Source organism: Pararge aegeria, chromosome 13, assembly GCF_905163445.1.
Source record: "Pararge aegeria chromosome 13, ilParAegt1.1, whole genome shotgun sequence".
Taxonomy (NCBI): Eukaryota; Metazoa; Arthropoda; class Insecta; order Lepidoptera; family Nymphalidae; genus Pararge; species Pararge aegeria.
The window spans coordinates 9,270,991-9,288,588 of record NC_053192.1 but is presented as its reverse complement, the minus strand read 5'-3'; the positions used below and the strand labels follow the sequence as shown (position 1 = coordinate 9,288,588).

General features: G+C 36.3%; 1 protein-coding gene across 2 annotated transcripts; it reads left to right on the top strand.

Moving 5' to 3' along the window:
* The first annotated feature begins 26 nt into the window (after positions 1 to 26).
* On the top strand, positions 27 to 17,271 carry LOC120628553 (tripartite motif-containing protein 2-like). 2 transcript variants are annotated; one of them, XM_039896968.1, is made up of 13 exons: positions 27 to 131; positions 380 to 513; positions 3,601 to 3,710; positions 3,931 to 4,568; positions 4,995 to 5,235; positions 5,931 to 6,093; positions 6,876 to 7,052; positions 8,540 to 8,643; positions 9,798 to 9,883; positions 12,372 to 12,530; positions 13,339 to 13,471; positions 14,244 to 14,502; positions 15,690 to 17,271. In XM_039896968.1, the coding sequence occupies exons 2-12, from the start codon at positions 494 to 496 to the stop codon at positions 14,492 to 14,494; spliced, it is 2,082 nt and encodes a 693-aa protein (XP_039752902.1). In that variant the 5' UTR covers positions 27 to 131; positions 380 to 493; the 3' UTR covers positions 14,495 to 14,502; positions 15,690 to 17,271. The 2 variants fall into 2 exon arrangements, with proteins under 2 accessions (XP_039752902.1, XP_039752903.1); XM_039896969.1 differs by having other exon boundaries at positions 27 to 513; positions 15,694 to 17,271.
* The last annotated feature ends 327 nt before the right edge of the window (positions 17,272 to 17,598 follow it).

The window sequence follows — 17,598 nt, the reverse complement described above, 5'->3', positions numbered from 1 at the left end:
TTGGAGGAGGGAGAGTAAATGGTTGACACAAAAATAGTTTTGATAAATATTTGGAAACAAAACCAATGCTAATGGTTCTAAAATTGTTTAAATGTAGTAGTCAACTCCTCATTTCTGCCCAGTGATACAAAGTAACCTTTTGAATTATGTTATACAGTACTAAAAAGCTTAAGTGAACTATCTTTCTTTGTCATGAAAATAGTTTTTCCATATTATCGATCGGTTACGAAAGACTATTCAACTATACGTATATTGTTCTGTACATTGTAAATTTTATTTTAACTAGATCCCATAATAAAGTCGCGTGAACACTGGTGATTCAGCAATCAGTATAGAAGACTGTATTGCTAACGTGGTTAAAAGAGTTATGTGTTTACAGCTCCGAGTGTGCGTAAACGTACCATATATTTTTTAAAAGATCGCGGTTTAAGGTGAGCTACGGACACTTAAATCATGAGATAAATTTACTGAAGTGTGCCTGGAATTTACGTCCATGTATTGTTGTTCTTTCCTGTAAGTATTTCTCTTTTATCTTATAATGTAGTCCATCATTCTTCATTCAATATATCGAAGCTTAATTCACTAAAAAATGTTTTTCAATGCTTTTATGTTCTTTCTCTTTCTATCACACAATTCTTTAAATATTTTGAACTTTCAAACTTTTTAAAAATATAATAAGTGCAATAAAGCTTTGCCTTCTACAAATAATAATATATTTTATGTAGAATGTTTGTGTAAAACTATAGTTTCTAGACAGTTTTATTTATTAACCTGCAACTGAGGATTTTTAAATTTATTTAAAAAAAAATCTCCAATAACTTAACTCAATCTTAAATAAACCATTTTATAAAATTACATAACTAATACTATTGAGTTGATAAAGTGCATCCAAAGTACATTATTTTAATTAAAAAGTGTAATTAACTACTACACTCAATATTATATTTGATTTCCATGAACTATAAACAACAACAAATACCTCTGATTATTATTACTACGGTTTTTCGCATCTTACACACAAAAAATAAGGAAAATCTTAACAATTGCTGTATCGCAATGTAGTTACATCCTTTTTGTTCTAATAATTTTAATTTACTTCAATTCAATAAACTATTTTGGTTGTGTATAAGATTACTATGAAGTCATGACTTCTTGACCAATATCCGAACTATTCAATTTGTAGAATAAATCTAAACCTAAACTCTATTGAAATATAATACACATCAAATTACAACAATAGGCCTTAGGCCTTATACTTACCTTATACTTTAAACTTGATCAAGCCTTTTCTGACAAAATAGATCTTGAATTAGGTCAGACAAATAGACAAGTGTGTGCACTTGTCTATTTGTCTGACCTAATTCAAGACCTAATTCAAGTGAGTTAACTAAAGAGATAAAAGAAGAATATTTTCCACTGGTTTATAATTGAATAATTCAATATTATTTTAATGGGAAAGAATTTTCCTCTGTTTTCATGTCTCACAAGATAGCAAATGTTTGTTATATTATATTGATGCTGGATAGGAAATTGGTACTACAATATTTTAAACATGCACAAAGAGTAGGCATACTAAAAAAAAAATTTGAATTCAAATTTATTCAGACAATTTGACAAATACACAAATCACTATATTTCTGACACACATCATTCAATTGAAGCCAATGAAATAAATCAAGAGCAATCTGCCATGATTGGTGAATCACATATTAGGTACAAGCTTGTGAATATTATCTCATGTGCACTGTAAGCAGGTTACGATAATTATAATGAAATATTCTCTGGTTTCGTTTGCATACCTACTAACGTTATTTACTAATTTTATCAATAACTAACTGTGGCCTGCAGTTTACCATCATTAACTTTGAATTGGTGGTGAATATCCTTTAATCTTCCTCAGTAAATGAAAAATTGCTTGTGTAAATTAGATTAGATTCCCTGAGATTCATAATTATCAACCCAATACTGGCCCCCTTGGAGCATTGTCTCCTCTCAGAATGAAGCCTATGTCCACCATACTGGCCCAGTGCAGATTGCTAGACTTCACACACCTTCAAGAACACTAGGAGTTTAACAATTAAATGATATTTTTTTAATTGCTTTAATTAAAAAAAAACATAATGCTGAAAAGTTATATGTGCATCTGATTGTTGCGGGTTGAACTTTGTCCTAAACAGGAGGTTGAAGCTTTAATCACTAGGCTTTTACCGCTTTGTTCCTCAGATTAGTGCATTTAAACATTTAATACATAAAATTGAGCTTTAAACTTTTGTGGTTTACGATTTTATAATGGTGTTGAATTTTTGAATTTATCTATAATAACCTCTTTATAATATACTAATATTATAAAAAGGATAAAGTTTATGAGGTTGTATAGGGTAATAATATCTGGATATACTAAACCAATTAAAAAAAAAAAAATTATCAATAGAAAGCGACATTATTTGTGAGTGCCATATAGGTACATGGTATTGGAATTCCAAGTAAGTCAGAGAAAAAACGGTTAACGATAAATTGTCTTACGAACGCTGCCTTAACATTGAGATTTACATGATTGAGTTCTAGTTACCTATATATTCCTAATTATTGTGTGGTAAAATAGTAAAATATAAATTGTAAATGTATTGTAGCTATGGTGATACGCTCGACCGTAACAATAGGAAGATATTCCATTGAGCAGGTGATTGTGCTTGGGGACCGAGGTCCAAACTTTCATCTTTGGAAGTTGTATATATAGTCAATTTTTGTGAACACTTCGCTAGCGCGATGCAGGATTTTTGTGGCTCCATCTAGTTCGGTAATGTGGAGTCCGCTACAGTAAACATTCTTACAGTGCAAGTTCTATCTGTATCAAGAATTGAGCTTTAATAACTGATTGGAATAAAATTATTACTATTAAGTCACACAGTCTATCCAAAATCAGAGTTCCACGAATCAGATTTGTAATTCAATCAATTTAATATGTACACTGTTTAAATAACTGGTTGGAACAAAAATTTTACATACTATTAAGTCCACCAAATGTGAGTGAGTGTCCACCCTTTGAGTGAAAGTCCAAGTCATACTTTTGAATTTAAGTACTGAAGTTTCTATTTTATTGTTATTGAATGAAGGTATTTAATGAAACCATCAACTAACAAAAATTTTAAAATGTCAGCAAGTTTTCATTATCTGCATATTATTTTGCAAGTCTAGCTTATTAAATTACGCATCACTCTACAGTTATGATGTTTGTTCCATATTTTACAAACAGATCATATTCAGCTTTAAACAGAATGTTTAGCAAATATAATGAGTATTTTCCTTTTATTATCATATTTCCGCCGAAGCTGAAATGTTGTATTTATAACTCACTCAAGTCAAAGGAGTTTGTGGGAACACTTTGTTGTTTTAAATCAATGTAAAAATTATACACCTCTTTAACGAAATAATAGTTCTATGGTAAAATAAAATGCTTGTAAAAGTTTTATATTTAACATTAATTTTACTGTGTTTACAATATGTATTTATGAATGTTAGGTCATTTGATCAGTCACAGCTACGTGTGATTTTCTACTTTGTGGAAATAGCTTTATATTGCCTTACGTTGTCATGGAACAGTTCACGGCTGGGAGTCGGGATGGCGAGCATGAGTTCCACGCTCGTCGAGACGGTCTCCATCAACTATGAGGACTTTAACGAAAGCTTCCTCACCTGCGGCACCTGTTTATGTTAGTACACCGTTTTCCTTACCTCATTCCACTGTTTGAATTGCTATTATTCACAGCACATTAATTACAATACCTTTACATTTTAATTTTTCAGTCAGCGTAACTTGATATTAAATTGCATTTAGTTTTGTACTTGTCATCGAAGTGTGTATTATGAACGAACGGTATATTATGATTTGTTTCGAAAGTTTACTGTACCGTATTTTTTTCCCTCCTACAGGCACTTACGACGGTGGTGAGCACACTCCGAAACTGTTGCCGTGTTCACATACAGTATGTCTTCACTGTCTGACTCGAATAGCTGCGTCGCAAACGAGAGATGCGGGCAGCTTTAGATGTCCTATATGCCGTGAGCTAATTACCATACCCCGTGGAGGAGTAGCAGCGTTACCGCCGTCTTTTCTCGTAAACCAGTTGTTAGATTTAATGGCCAGACAGAGGAGAGAGGTGATACCGCAGTGCAGTTCGCATCCCGGGAGGGAGTTGCTGTTTTGCGAGACTTGCGACTGCGTGTTCTGCAGACACTGTGCCGACGGGCCCCATAGTGATACGCCCTGTGATCATACCGTAGTGCCGTTTTCGATAGCTTTAAAGAGAATGTCTGAAATACTTTTGTATAGAGCCAATGAGTGCCTGAGTAAGCTGGGCTCGGCTAGGGAAGCCGTAGCGAGTGAGTTGAGGAGGCTGGAGGCGGCGGCATCGGCTGCCGACGAAGCGATAGATAGACACTTTACAGAATTAAAGGCTGCATTGGATAAGCGTCATAGTGAACTTAAATCGGCTGCGCAGGCAGCTGCCACTCATAAACGAAAGCTGCTGGAGGAACAGTTAAAATTGATTGATGCTGAGAAAGCAAAGGTAAATTATTGATCATCTTTAATTTCCAACTTGCATCCCTGTTATTATTGCCCTTAGAGTTTGATTCCCTTTTATCATAAAATGGTTTGGATTTTAGAAATCCTGTCAATAAATTCCCTATCGAGCTTCTGAAGTTTGCTTTGACCACCCCTGTGCTGAGGATAGCAGCTATACGAAGATGTCGTAAAATGGAAAAATCCTCATAAACGAGTTATATAAAAAAAAAGTAGGGTTAACAGTATTTGTCCACGCCACTACAGAGAGCAGCTTGAACGATCTAAGCTCTAAACTTTTCTTCTATGAAAAGGATAGGTCTCCTTTTGTCTCAGCAAAGAACCAGCTCGTAGAATAATGATGGTTCTTTTTTGATTCTACGGTATTTTAGTCAAAATACACTCGCGTTGTTTATTTCTTGTTGCATTTCAGGTAGAGGCTGAATGTTCGGGTCTTCAACAGCAAGTTGAGGTTAGAGAAGTCAGCAGTCGTGCAGCGGCGTTAGGGGCGAGACTCGGAGACGCGGCCGCTCTTGCAGAGCCCAGAGAGAATGCGTTCTTGGCGGTGGACTTCGCACACAACAACGCTCAACAGAGGTTTGCCGAAGCGCTCGCAGAGTTGGGTCGAGTGCGTACCAGTACTACCTTTCCCGGGCTATGTACTTTACAGTTAGGTAAGTAAGAGATATTCTTTGTCATTTTATATTTTCCTTGCATAGTTCCCTTGTTCAGCCGATGCATGTGTACTACAGTTATTTTTTTGGGAATGTAGAATTAGTAGGCGGAAGCCTACAATTTTCTCGCCACCTACGAGTACCTTAAAATCAAGAAAAAATATGCATCAAGACAACCTTTTTTTGTAGATACATTACGCTGCATCAATAATTACCTTGTATGAAAACATAAACTTTTCCAAACCCTTACTGTATTTAAATAAAATAAATATAAATATACTATCACACTACACACATCGCCATCTAGCCCCTAAGTAAGCGTAGCTTGTGCTATAGGTACTAAGATGAATTATGAATATTTTATTTTAATATACATAATTATGTGTATCCCACAAACATTTTCTAGCTGTGGAAGTCGAACCCACGGCCTTGGACTCAGAAAGCAGGGTCGCTGCCCACGGCGCCGATCGTACGTCTAATTTCAAAATAGGATTCAAAGAACATATTGACAGCCGATTGGAGCAGAACCTATAAATAAGAGTGCATATTTATGTAATTGCTTCAAGCTTTACAAAATACTATGCAAACGCACATGACTCGGAAAAGTTAGAGATGCAAACTCAGTCCCCCCGAAAAGAAAGCCGAAGTCCTAACCACCGTTAGCGCGATCTGAACTCGTTTTTTTTTGTTCACAGAATCAGCTTGTGTCTGCGGTCTGGAGATGGTGGTAGTTCTGCGGACGGTGGACTACCACGGAGAGGCGAGAAGTACCGGAGGAGATCCTGTAACGGCCGCCGCTACTTTAGACGATGCGCCGCTGCCGTGTACTGTCACTGATCTCGACTCCGGTCTCTATAGGTATGACGTTATTCACATTTAAAATGGGATTAATTTCGGGCTCTCGATCTCTCTTTATCTATAAGGTTGGTTTTCCTTTAAATTAAAATTCGAAATTCAAATTCAAAATGCATTCATGTAAAAGTAAAATATTTGATTAACCTAATGCGTAATATAAGATAGGTATATTTATAACCATTTGTTTTAATACTCAGGGGAAATCACCTAAAAGCAAAATACCAGACTTCTTAGCACCCCTCGACTTCCTACAAACTAAACACCCCTCTGTAGATGATGCTATGTAGCTCCCATCTCCCGCAAGATAGAAAAATGATTGTAAATGTTGATGTTGGAAAGGAGCAACTACCGAGTTTCTTGCCGGCTGTTCTTGGTAGAATCTGCTTTCTAAACCGGTGGTAGAGTCACTATAAACAGACATACTTGATTTCTCAAAAGTGCTTATAAAGTAGGCCTACTTGAAATAAATAAAAATCAAATAATTTATTTACTACGACAACGCACACATCGCCATCTAGCCCCATAGTAAGCGTAACTTGTTTTATGGGTAGATGACTGATTAATATTTTTATGACTAATATACATATAAACACCCAGACACTGAAAAACCTTCATGCTCATCACACAAACATTTTCCAGTTGTGGGAATCGAACCCACGGCAACACCAGAAAGCAGGGTCGCTGCAATCTGCGCCAATCGGCCGTCAACTCTTGAATGAATTTTGAATTGTGAACATGTGCCACAACGAGCCCGTGGACCGATGAGAATAAATGTTTGCGCACAGAATCTCAATGCGTCCGTGGAGCGGCGGCGCCGTTTGCGTGCGCGTCTTAGTTTTCTCCCGCGGCGTGCGCGACTCGCCTTTGCGTGCGCAAGTGTTGCCCGCTGCGGTACCACTGCGTGTATGGGGCACGAGGGGCTCCGGCAAGGAACAACTCAACCAGCCAGTCGCCGTGGCCAGGTACGAAGTCATCATCCTGCGCCTTGTTTATAAACGGGGCATAACGTCGGAATAGGTGGCCAGTGTCTCATGGTCTAGTATTCGAAATTCGCTGTCAGTTGAATTTGGTTAAAACGTTGCATGATTATTTCGACGTTATGCCACTACTATTAATATCAGAATTTTGTTTAGGAAGTGTTTTGCACTGCCCCGATGCGGAATTGGCGGAGCCCTTTTTTTTAGTTTTTTAATGAATCAACGCTTGATTGCAAACATATTTGGAGGTATAGGATGATGCAGTCTAAGGTAGCGAGCTAAACTTTTAGGGATATGGCACTTATATGAAATAATCGGTACGTGTCTTAGTAACATTGCACTAAATCGCTAGGGGCATGTCTTTGCCGGTAGGGATGCACTGGACACGACCGAAGCCGAACACCGGAACAACATTAAAAATTCATAAATTCCCAAATTGTCCATGCCTACATATGAAATGAAATGAAATATGAAATGAAATATTTATTTTGCTAAATATGGGTTAGATATTGGTGTTTAGGATATAAAGTTCCAACATATGCAAAATTTAAACATTAAGTTATATTAATTATAATCTTATTTGTTATCAATAATATAAAATAATGGTTTGAGATTTATAGTATTATATTAAATAATTGTTTTAGTTATTTAATCACAACTCTAAGTTTTAATGTCAAATAAATACAATAAAAATAAAAATTTAATTAACATGTCAGAAAATTGAGGTCACGCACGCATGCAAAATTAAGCAGGAACCACAGATATTTCGTGATACCCATAGCAGCTAAGGTATTCTGTGATGGTATAAAATGATCTGTCACACAACCATAGAAACCGTTTCCTTATAAAGGTTTTCATGGGTAGTTTTTTTACATTTTTTTCAATTTTATTATATATTTGGCAGCTCATTGCGTAAGGCGATTTTAAAGTCTGTGCAAGTCGGTATTTTGGTATTACTAATTTATTTGGATATTGCGTGATACTTTTTGGGTTTAAATCAGTCTTCTTTTCAATGAAAAGAAGTCTTCAAAATCAAAAATATGTTCACAGCATACATTTTTAAACACAATCTCTTTTTATATTATGTGTTTTTATTTGTTTTAACACTTTATTTCCTATTTTTAAATCCATCACACTTAAAAATAAGAAAAGATTGTTGACATAAAGGTGGTTGCGACTAAGACACCGGAAGGTATCTTTACATCGTTCAAGTCCATACATAGGACTGAAGTGTACCGGAAGGTCTTCCTCGGAGTCCCTGTAGTGGGGCTCAGGGCATAAAGCACATTTTTTTAAATGCTTATCAATTTAATAAAATGTCTGAGATATATCATGTTACAGTTATCAATTATGTACCCACTTTATATTATTACTGTAACATGATAAAACTTAGAAAAATAGACTGGCAAAAGAAGTCCTACGATCTGTTATTCACAGTTGATGCTAATTTTTGTTCCACATTGAATCTTCAGATGTCCGAAACGTCGGGAAATTTACGTACTCGACGCCGGTAATTCAAGAGTCAAAGTGTTGGACGACGAAACGTTTGCTTTCAAGACGCATATTGTAAATGACGGTAAGCATTTGAATCACAAAGTCGTTGGAAATCTTTTATGTATATAAAAATTTATTCCTATTTCCCTCGGTCACTTCATTACTTCAGCACGACTTTACCGATGTCATCCATCTTTGTTTAAGTTTTACAATACTGGAAGGTTCTTACAAAAAAGAATTAGGATATTTGCGCAGAAAATTAGAAAATAAAGAAAACAACGACTGTATACAGTGCACTTTTGTAATGTAACCTTTACCAGTCCGCGTGATTGACAAATCGTGCGCTGCAAATAAGGAAAAAAAGGTATGCGGGTTTCCTTTCGTTGTTTTCCTTCGCTGTTGAAGCAGTTATATTTTAGAGGCGCGTGCTGGGATTCGAACTCGGCCCCCCGGAACAAATTGTATATTGTTCACAAATTCCAAAGCGGATACCTTATTACAATTAGTCTGTAGCGTATAGGAACTTCTCCGAAAGGGTCAAAATTGACATCATACGGATGCCCAGGGAAAATAAATAAATATACTACAACGATACACATAACGCCATCTACCCCCAAAGTAAGCGTAGCTTGTATTATGGGCATTAAGTTGATTTATTAATACTTTTATAAATAAAATACATAAATATGCATAATAAAAATAGAAAGACCCAGACACAGTCAAACATCCATGTTCTTGACACAAACATTTTCCAGTTCTGGGAATCGAACCCACGGCCTTGGATTAAGAAAGCTGGGCTGCTGCCCACTGCGCCAATATAAACCACTCATCATCATATCAATCCATTACCGGCCCACTCCAGGGCACGGGTCTCCTCCCACAATGAGAAGGGGTTTGGCCGTAGTCCACCACGCTGGCCCAGTGCGGCTTGGTGGACTTCACACACCTTTGGGAACACTATGGAGAACGCTAAGGTATGCAGGTTTCCTCACGATGTTTTCCTTCACCGTTGAAGCAAGTGTCATTTTAATTCGTTAAAACGCACATAAATTAGAAAAGTTAGTGCGTGTTGGGATTCGAACTTGCCCCCGAGATTGAAGTCGAAGGTCTACCCACTGGGCTATAACCGCTACATAAACCACTAATAAAAACATTGCCAAGGAGGAATGGAATAAGACACGGGGTTGGTCGTAAAAAACGAATGTTGTGTTGATTGTGATGATTTTTTTTTTGTAGGTTTAGCGGGTAGAAGTTGCACAGGTATAGCGGTCACGGCGGAAGGCGTGGTTGTTGTCAACTGGCGGACGAAGACTATCACAGAGGTATTTATTTAGTATTAGACATAATACGGGTAACGTATTATTTTATGGCGATACAATACATGCAAACAAAACACACCCGTCACGATATTTCTGTCGTGCTCACAAAATTAACACTGTTACTAATAAAACAGCTCACAAGGGCATTATTCCCAAAGTAAAACGTAAAGAAAATAATTCAATTTACTCAGTTGGCAAACATTATTTTTAGCTTCATAGACAGCCGGTTTTATTTTTTTATTTATTTTATATTATAGACAGCCGGTTGGCGCAGTGGGCAGTACCCTGCTTTCCGCGTCCAAGGCCGTGGGTTCGATTCCCACAAATGGAAAAATGTTTGTGTGATGAACATTAATGCTTTTCAGTGTCTGGGTGTTTATCTATATCTTATAAATAAATAATAAATAAATAAATAAATATACTACGACAATACACACATCGCCATCTAGTCCCAAAGTAAGCGAAGCTTGTGTTATGGGTACTAAGAAAAGTAATGAATATTGTTTATGAGTATTATACATAAATACTTAAAATATATAGATAAACACCCAGACACTGAAAAACATTCATGTTTATCTCACAAACATTTTTTCAGTTGTGGGAATTGAACTATCCATATATTATAAGTATTTATGTGTATTATATTCATAAAAATATTCATCAGCTGTCTTAGTACCCATAACATAAGCTACGCTAACTTTGAGGCTAGATAACGATGTGTGTATTGTCGTAGTATATTTAATTTAAAAAAAATGATTTGAAAAATGTGAGCCTAATCATTATGAAGGAAGGTTTATAGGCTATTTAACATTGCGCCAGAAACATAAATTAAGCCTAGCAAAATTAAAAAAATAAAAGCCAGCGAGGCTTGCAAGGATGTCCGATACGATGCGGTGGTTGATTGGTTATAAGTGGGAGGTCACGGGTTTGATCCTCGGCAGAGACAATGTGAAAATAAATAATTTCTGAATTTTCTCTGGCGTGATGGCATCGGTCGTGGCTAGTAACAACCCTGCGATAAAGACGTGGCATATGAGTTTAAGCTAAGAAGTTTAAGACTACATCATCACTATCCAGGGAACTACTAACACCATGTTTATTTCTGCCGCTAAGAAGCATTATTGCACTGCTGCCTTCCGGTATAAAGGTTGCGGGTTCCGGTGTTACTACAGACACGTGAGGCTTAACACCTACGCCTCGGGTTCATGAACGCAGGGTGGCACGTTGCAGGATGTATTCCTTGCATGCCTTCTCTGTCTATTTATAGGCGATAGTTTTCCACTTACCATCAGCTGGACCATTTTATTGGTCCGTCAATTATTCGGCTTAAAGACATTTATTTCTCAAAAAAATTGGTTGTCTGTAAAGTCTGCTTACTGACGATAGTTGAACGTGACAACGTCGTAAAAAAATACTGATGGAATGGTTGCATTTTTCAAAAGAAAATTTTAATTTTATTTGATTGATAGATATTATCGTTGCTATAAACAATTGACACCACATTCACTTTTCACTGCACTGCTTGCACTTCAAGCCTTGAATGGAACGCCTCAGAGCGAGGTAACGCCGCATACGTCATGTTTTTTCGTGCGTGCAGCCGGCTCCATCGAATTATAAGACGTTGTCACGTCAAAAACACAATAGTTCACTTACTTATCTAGAATACAATAATATTTTAAAATTAGTAGAAACAAAATCTGAAAGTGCTTTACAAATGTACCATATTATTTAAAAGTAAAAATTGTTGCGGGTGGTTAAAGAAAAAGTTAGCGAGCGATAATACAAATCGTTTTATAAGAAAGAGGTTTTCACATTAACTTAACTGAACGGTATTTTGTACATGTTCAATAACAAGTTTTTTAAATATTGGTAAACTTTTAGTGTTAACGATTATCTCAGGTAAATAATTGCACAAAATATTTAATGAATGAATATACTTTTATTGCACACCACAAAAAGTACATTAAAAAAAAGAAAAGTAACAACGTACACGACAACGTATACAACGTACGAAACAGCGTATACAATTGCCTTATCGCTTCATAGCGATTTCTTCCAGGCGACCAATGGCGAAGAAAACAAATACAGAAAATAGTTGGTGGTGCACATATACATATACCTACCCATAAAATAAATATATCAATACTTCAAAAAATATATAATACTAGTTGTACCCTGCCACGCGTCGCTGTGGCACATTTTTATGGAATGGTTAAGAAATGAGAAACAAAAAAAAAATACATTACATATGTCAGCGAGTGTTTTTCTCGCTTTCGGCAGATGGCTCGGTCACTGGTAAATGATCGTTAAATAAACTGTAGTTTCGCGGTCGCGGATATGTGACTGACGCAAAAAAAAGATAAAACAATCCTTGATGCGGGTTATATATTATAAATATATATTCAATTATGGGTTGCTTTAGACTGGTTATTCGCCTCAGAAGGGTGATTGTATTTATGAATGGTTCTTTTAGACTGGTTATTTGTTATAGATAAACAGCGAAGGGGTTACGGTACGAACTATCCGTTCGGAGCGGCTTGTTGAACCGGTGTGTGTGGCAGCGCACGCGGCCTCAAGGCGTCTCGCCGTCGCGGACAACGGCGCACGCACTGTGTTCGTGTTCGACACGCACGGCAATATAGAGCGAGAGGTAAGCAAGAGTACCTCATAATATATTGAGAACATAATAATAGACCTTGATATACCTTGATAATACCTTGCTTTGTATAGTGAATCTTTATTAGATCAAAATGCATTATATCTACATATAATGCATTTTGATCTAATAAAGATTATTTTGATATGTAACTAAATTAGTTAAAGGTAAAAGTATTCTTTAAATTAAAAAATAACATAATGAGAAAAGAAAATTTTTATATTTCTATGTTATAGGTATTATAGTCAAAGTCAAACATTTCTTTATTGAAATAGGCACATAGATGGCACTTTTGATGCGTTGCTTTTTAGCAGTGAGTAGTGATGTCGATAACTACAATTGTAAACTTAAAACTAAAAAGAAGCCCTCAACAAACTTAGCCGGATGTTCTTTTTTCTGATCATTGTGGGCAATTAATTCAATTCGAAGGAAAATGTCTCCAAACATAAAAATTACATTTGTACCATGTACATCAAACAACATAGAGAAAATGAGAACTAAGTCAAAGCCTGGTCAAAGACCTCCCGTATGCATTCATATTTATATATTGCGCCGCTACCTGTTTCCACCTTAAATTACTTTTCCCAAGGGTTGTCCAAAATAAATGTGTTGTGTGTGTGTTTCTTACAAGGCTTCATAGCCTAACCAATCTTGACGATGTGCTCCTTAGCCGCAAGCTGCGGCCTGAAGACGGGACTTTTTATCCCAAGAAAAGTAAACGGTTCCTGCGGGACTTTTAAAAATCGAACAAAGTCCGGAAGAAGTTGCGGGCAACTGCTAATAATAAATATGTAACAAACAGGTAGGTAACGGTGACCTCGGACTGGTAGGCGGTTTGGCTCTTACGGAAGATATGCTGGTGGTAGCAGACGTGGCCGTAAGAGTGTACGACTCGGAGGGGAATCTGCAGACTACCCTCGCGCCGATACCTAAAGGTAAACATTACGCCGATACCTAAATCAATTAATCTTTAATGGTAGGCCTTAAAATAGTGCCATCCCTTTTATGTGCCCTTTTTGGAATAGGATAGCACTATTTTAAGGATTGTAAATTTAGTTTAGCGTAGATTTTTTATTTTATTTATTACTAGCTGAAAATATCACTCGTGTTGGTGTAAAATCCATAAATATTAGTAAAGTATACATTTTCTATATAACATAAAATAAAATATCTTACGGATAGGCACCTATCCGTTACTCTCTGTTTACAGTGTTATGTTGTCACAAGACTGAAACCAATGTGGTGTTGCGATAGTTCAAAACTCTTCTTCAAACATTTAAGAACATTCCTCATACATTCAAAAATAGTTTTTAAACGAACAACCCAAAATAAACTTTTAAAACTAGACAGATAATAAGCAAACATTGCAGAGTACTATTACTTTTTACACTATTATAGACCTGTGACGCCATTGCAGTCATGTGGCCCCAAAAGTTTGCTATATGTCAACTACTTCGTTGGTTGACGTACATGTACGTCAAGAATTGGAGAGATTGCAGTTAAGGACGACCTTACAGCGAAATAAAAAAAAGTTTATTTCGTACACGCAGTAGTTTAAGATAATTGTAACAGATGGCGCTGATTTATTTGTTGGTCGAATAAGGGAAAAATGTGTGCAGGACCAATGGATACCCGTGAGTGTTTCTATTTATTCAAAGATATTGTCTTCCTTTATTTAACCGATGGTTATTTCATTTTTATTTCTAGGCCGCGGGGGTTACGGCGGTATAGCGGTAGAGCACACGGAAGACGGTTGGCACATCGTGTGCGCACGTTCCATACGCGGTCGGCCCGCGCTGATCGTTCTAGAAGCGGACGGCGCGGGCAGACTACTTGCGGCGTGTGAGCTCGCCGACAAGAAGCCGCGACGAGTGGCCGGCATTGCACTACTGCCGAAGAAACGCGCGCTATTGGCTGATTTAGCGGGCGACTGTTTGAGACTGCACACCTATTGGTGAATGGAACGGTAAGCAACACAACTTGTTTCTTCCACAATTTTTAGGTTCTCTCAAATCGTTATAAGTCTCTTTGTAACGTACATCACTCCGCTGGTGAATAGACGCGCGCTATTGGCGGATTTAGAGTGCAACTGTATTAGACTGAACACCTATTAGTCCTAGAAAAGTCCTAGAAAGACCTAGAAAAGTCTTCTTGTAACATACATCGCACTGATGCTGAAGAATACGCTCTGTTGGCTGATTTAGTGGGTGTAAAGTATTCTATCAACGTTTACAATTTTCATCGTTTAACTTGTAGTTGAATAAAAAAAAACAAAATCATTGTTTTACAACAACTAGTAGTAGTAGAGATGCTTATTTCTGCCGCTAAGTGGCATTGTTGCAATGCTGTGTTCCGGTCTGAAGGGCTTGGTTGCCGGTGTAGTTAAAGGTCAAATTGATGGACACGGGGCGGCATGTGGGGGCACGGGGGGGGACTGTTTTCCACTTACCATTAGGTTGGCTATCTGCTTCGTACGTCAATTATTACTTAATAAAATAAATGTTGGTAGCTTAGCAAATCGTATGCGTAATTTAGAAGGAAAAAATTCGTTCGCAAACCTACAGCAGGATACAAGGTCTGAGTCCTAAATACCTCCCCTAATTTGAGAGAAAGAATTATTACTACGTAAAAAAATATTGGTAGCTTAGCAAATCGTATGCGTAATTTAGAAGGAAAAAATCGTTCGCCAACCTACAGCAGGATACAAGGTCTGAGTCCTAAATACGTCTCCTAATTTAAGAGAAAGATGGCCTATGCCAGAAATGTATGGCCAGAAAAAAAAATCCTATTATAATATTAAGGATTACTTAAACGATAAAAAAGCTTGGGTGTGAATTGTTCTAGCTTCATAGCTTAATATAAATTTACTGGAAGATGGTGATAACAAAAAAAAAATTTACCCGGCTAAGTTTGTTGTGGGCTCTTCTTAGAACAGGGCGCGTTTGTAACCCTCGTAGCTTTAGATTTAAGTTGGCGAACGAAGTTATCACCATCCCCTTACAATTATGTATACAAATATGTATGAACGCTTCATAAGTGCCTGTGATAGGCCTACATGAATAAAGAAAATTGTAATTTGAATTTATGCCTAACCGTGCGTCATCAAATGCTGATAGTGAATGTAAAACTAACAATTATTTACAATGCTTCCAGGTAGGCCTTACGCGGTGGTATATCGTGAGGAGCAAGGAGGGCGGGAGAAACGAATTTCATGCTAGTCCAATATTGTAACTGAGAATCGAACTGGGCCATAATCGAGGACTGCGAGAAAACTCGTACCAAAGTCATTGGCGTCGGCGACGCTGTATCATACGATATTCTTAGTACTTACAGTATTTATTTTGTTTAAGTTTTCTTAGTTATGTATGTGTTACGGGCAAATTGATAATTCCGGCATTTCGTATAAAAAATCGGTTATTTCAAGTGGTCTTTTACACACACTTTACGATGAACAATGAAGCTTAATGTTCTATAATCCATGACAACTGGAAAATCTGTAATGTCGTAGTCAAGCCTTTTTTTCCCTTATGACTTTTTTTTGTATAGCTCGCCACGTTCTTTTCAAATGCTAAGTTTTTGGTGACTACCACCGGTTCGAATCACCATTTTTATAGCCAAGTTTATTTTGCTATATTTTTTTGTGTTTATGGCGAAATATAACTTCAGTTTGGAGGTGTTTTGGATACGTAACTACGTACTAAAACGTACAGTGGCTTAAATTTGCATTAACTATACAAATATATAAACACTTAATACCCCGAAGTTTTTAGAATCGTTAAATTATTGAGTGGTCTTATAGTTTTACTGAGTTAACAAGACTGCTTTAAATTATTGCTATTACGGTTCCGGACACTGCATAAACCCAAATCGCCATCTGATTTTTTTACATTGCCCGATCATTAAAAGCAACACCCGAATAATCACTGCCCGCAACATATATTATTATTAATTTTTTTTTAGGTACTTCGCTGTCGGATTTTTCTACATTACTTTTATGTGACTGATTTTCTTTTATTGTCGCTTGCGACGCGACTTTTTAATCGTTTAGTCATTGATTTGTCGTCGTGACTCCTATCATATATCTTTTTTGTCGTAGTTATAGGTCGGGTCACGTAAAAAGGATGTTCTAGATGCGTATTAGATAATATATACAATTTTATGCCAAGCAGTCGCCTTTTGTATATTGTAAATTAAAGGGTAAGGACCATTTTTTTTACAAATACATAAATACGTGTGTTAAGTCAACATTAATGATACAAATTATTAGTGAACGGATTTGAAAAAAAAATGCGAGGAGGTACTTTGAATCCAAAGGAAAGATATAGAAAGCTATTAAGTTTGGGAAAATTGACAGTTTTTGTAAGGTTTGAAGAAACGGGGACGAAGTAATGAAAACATCGAGTTATTGAAAAATAAACAAATCTTAACTTATTTTGGCTTACAACACAATATAAGAAATAAAGTTACCACACTATATTTTTTTAACTAGTTGCGTACTTCTATGCACTATATTCATTTTCAAGTTGAATACATTCTGTTGTTATTTATAATTTGCAACCGTAAAATAGCTGGTCCTGAAGCATAAAATATGATAATTTCCTAAATTACACAAAAATTATATTCACTATCAAATACAACCGCGAGTACTTGTATGGAATATGAGTTATATCAGCGCCCTTTTTACTTGGCGCGCCGTAAATTTATTATATTGATTACAGGATGTTATGATTTATAAAAAAAAATGGCTCATGTGTTCATAGAGCGTTAAAACTATTATTCAGAAAGTGTTTTAAAATTGTTTTAATTATTTCATATCCTAAAAAAAATCTAAAACCCTAAATTTCAATTGATAGGAGGAACGATGACACTACATTTTTTGTTTTTTTTTTTTTTGACAGAATGATATTTCGATTTAAGTTACTCTTAAATCTCATGGTATCAACACGTTGTTGACTTAATATAAGCTTTATCGCTATAAAATATAAGAATCAAATTTAGTCACGTTAAAACGATATTTTTAATAAAAAAAAGAGTAGTAACACAGACAATAGCACGTCGATTT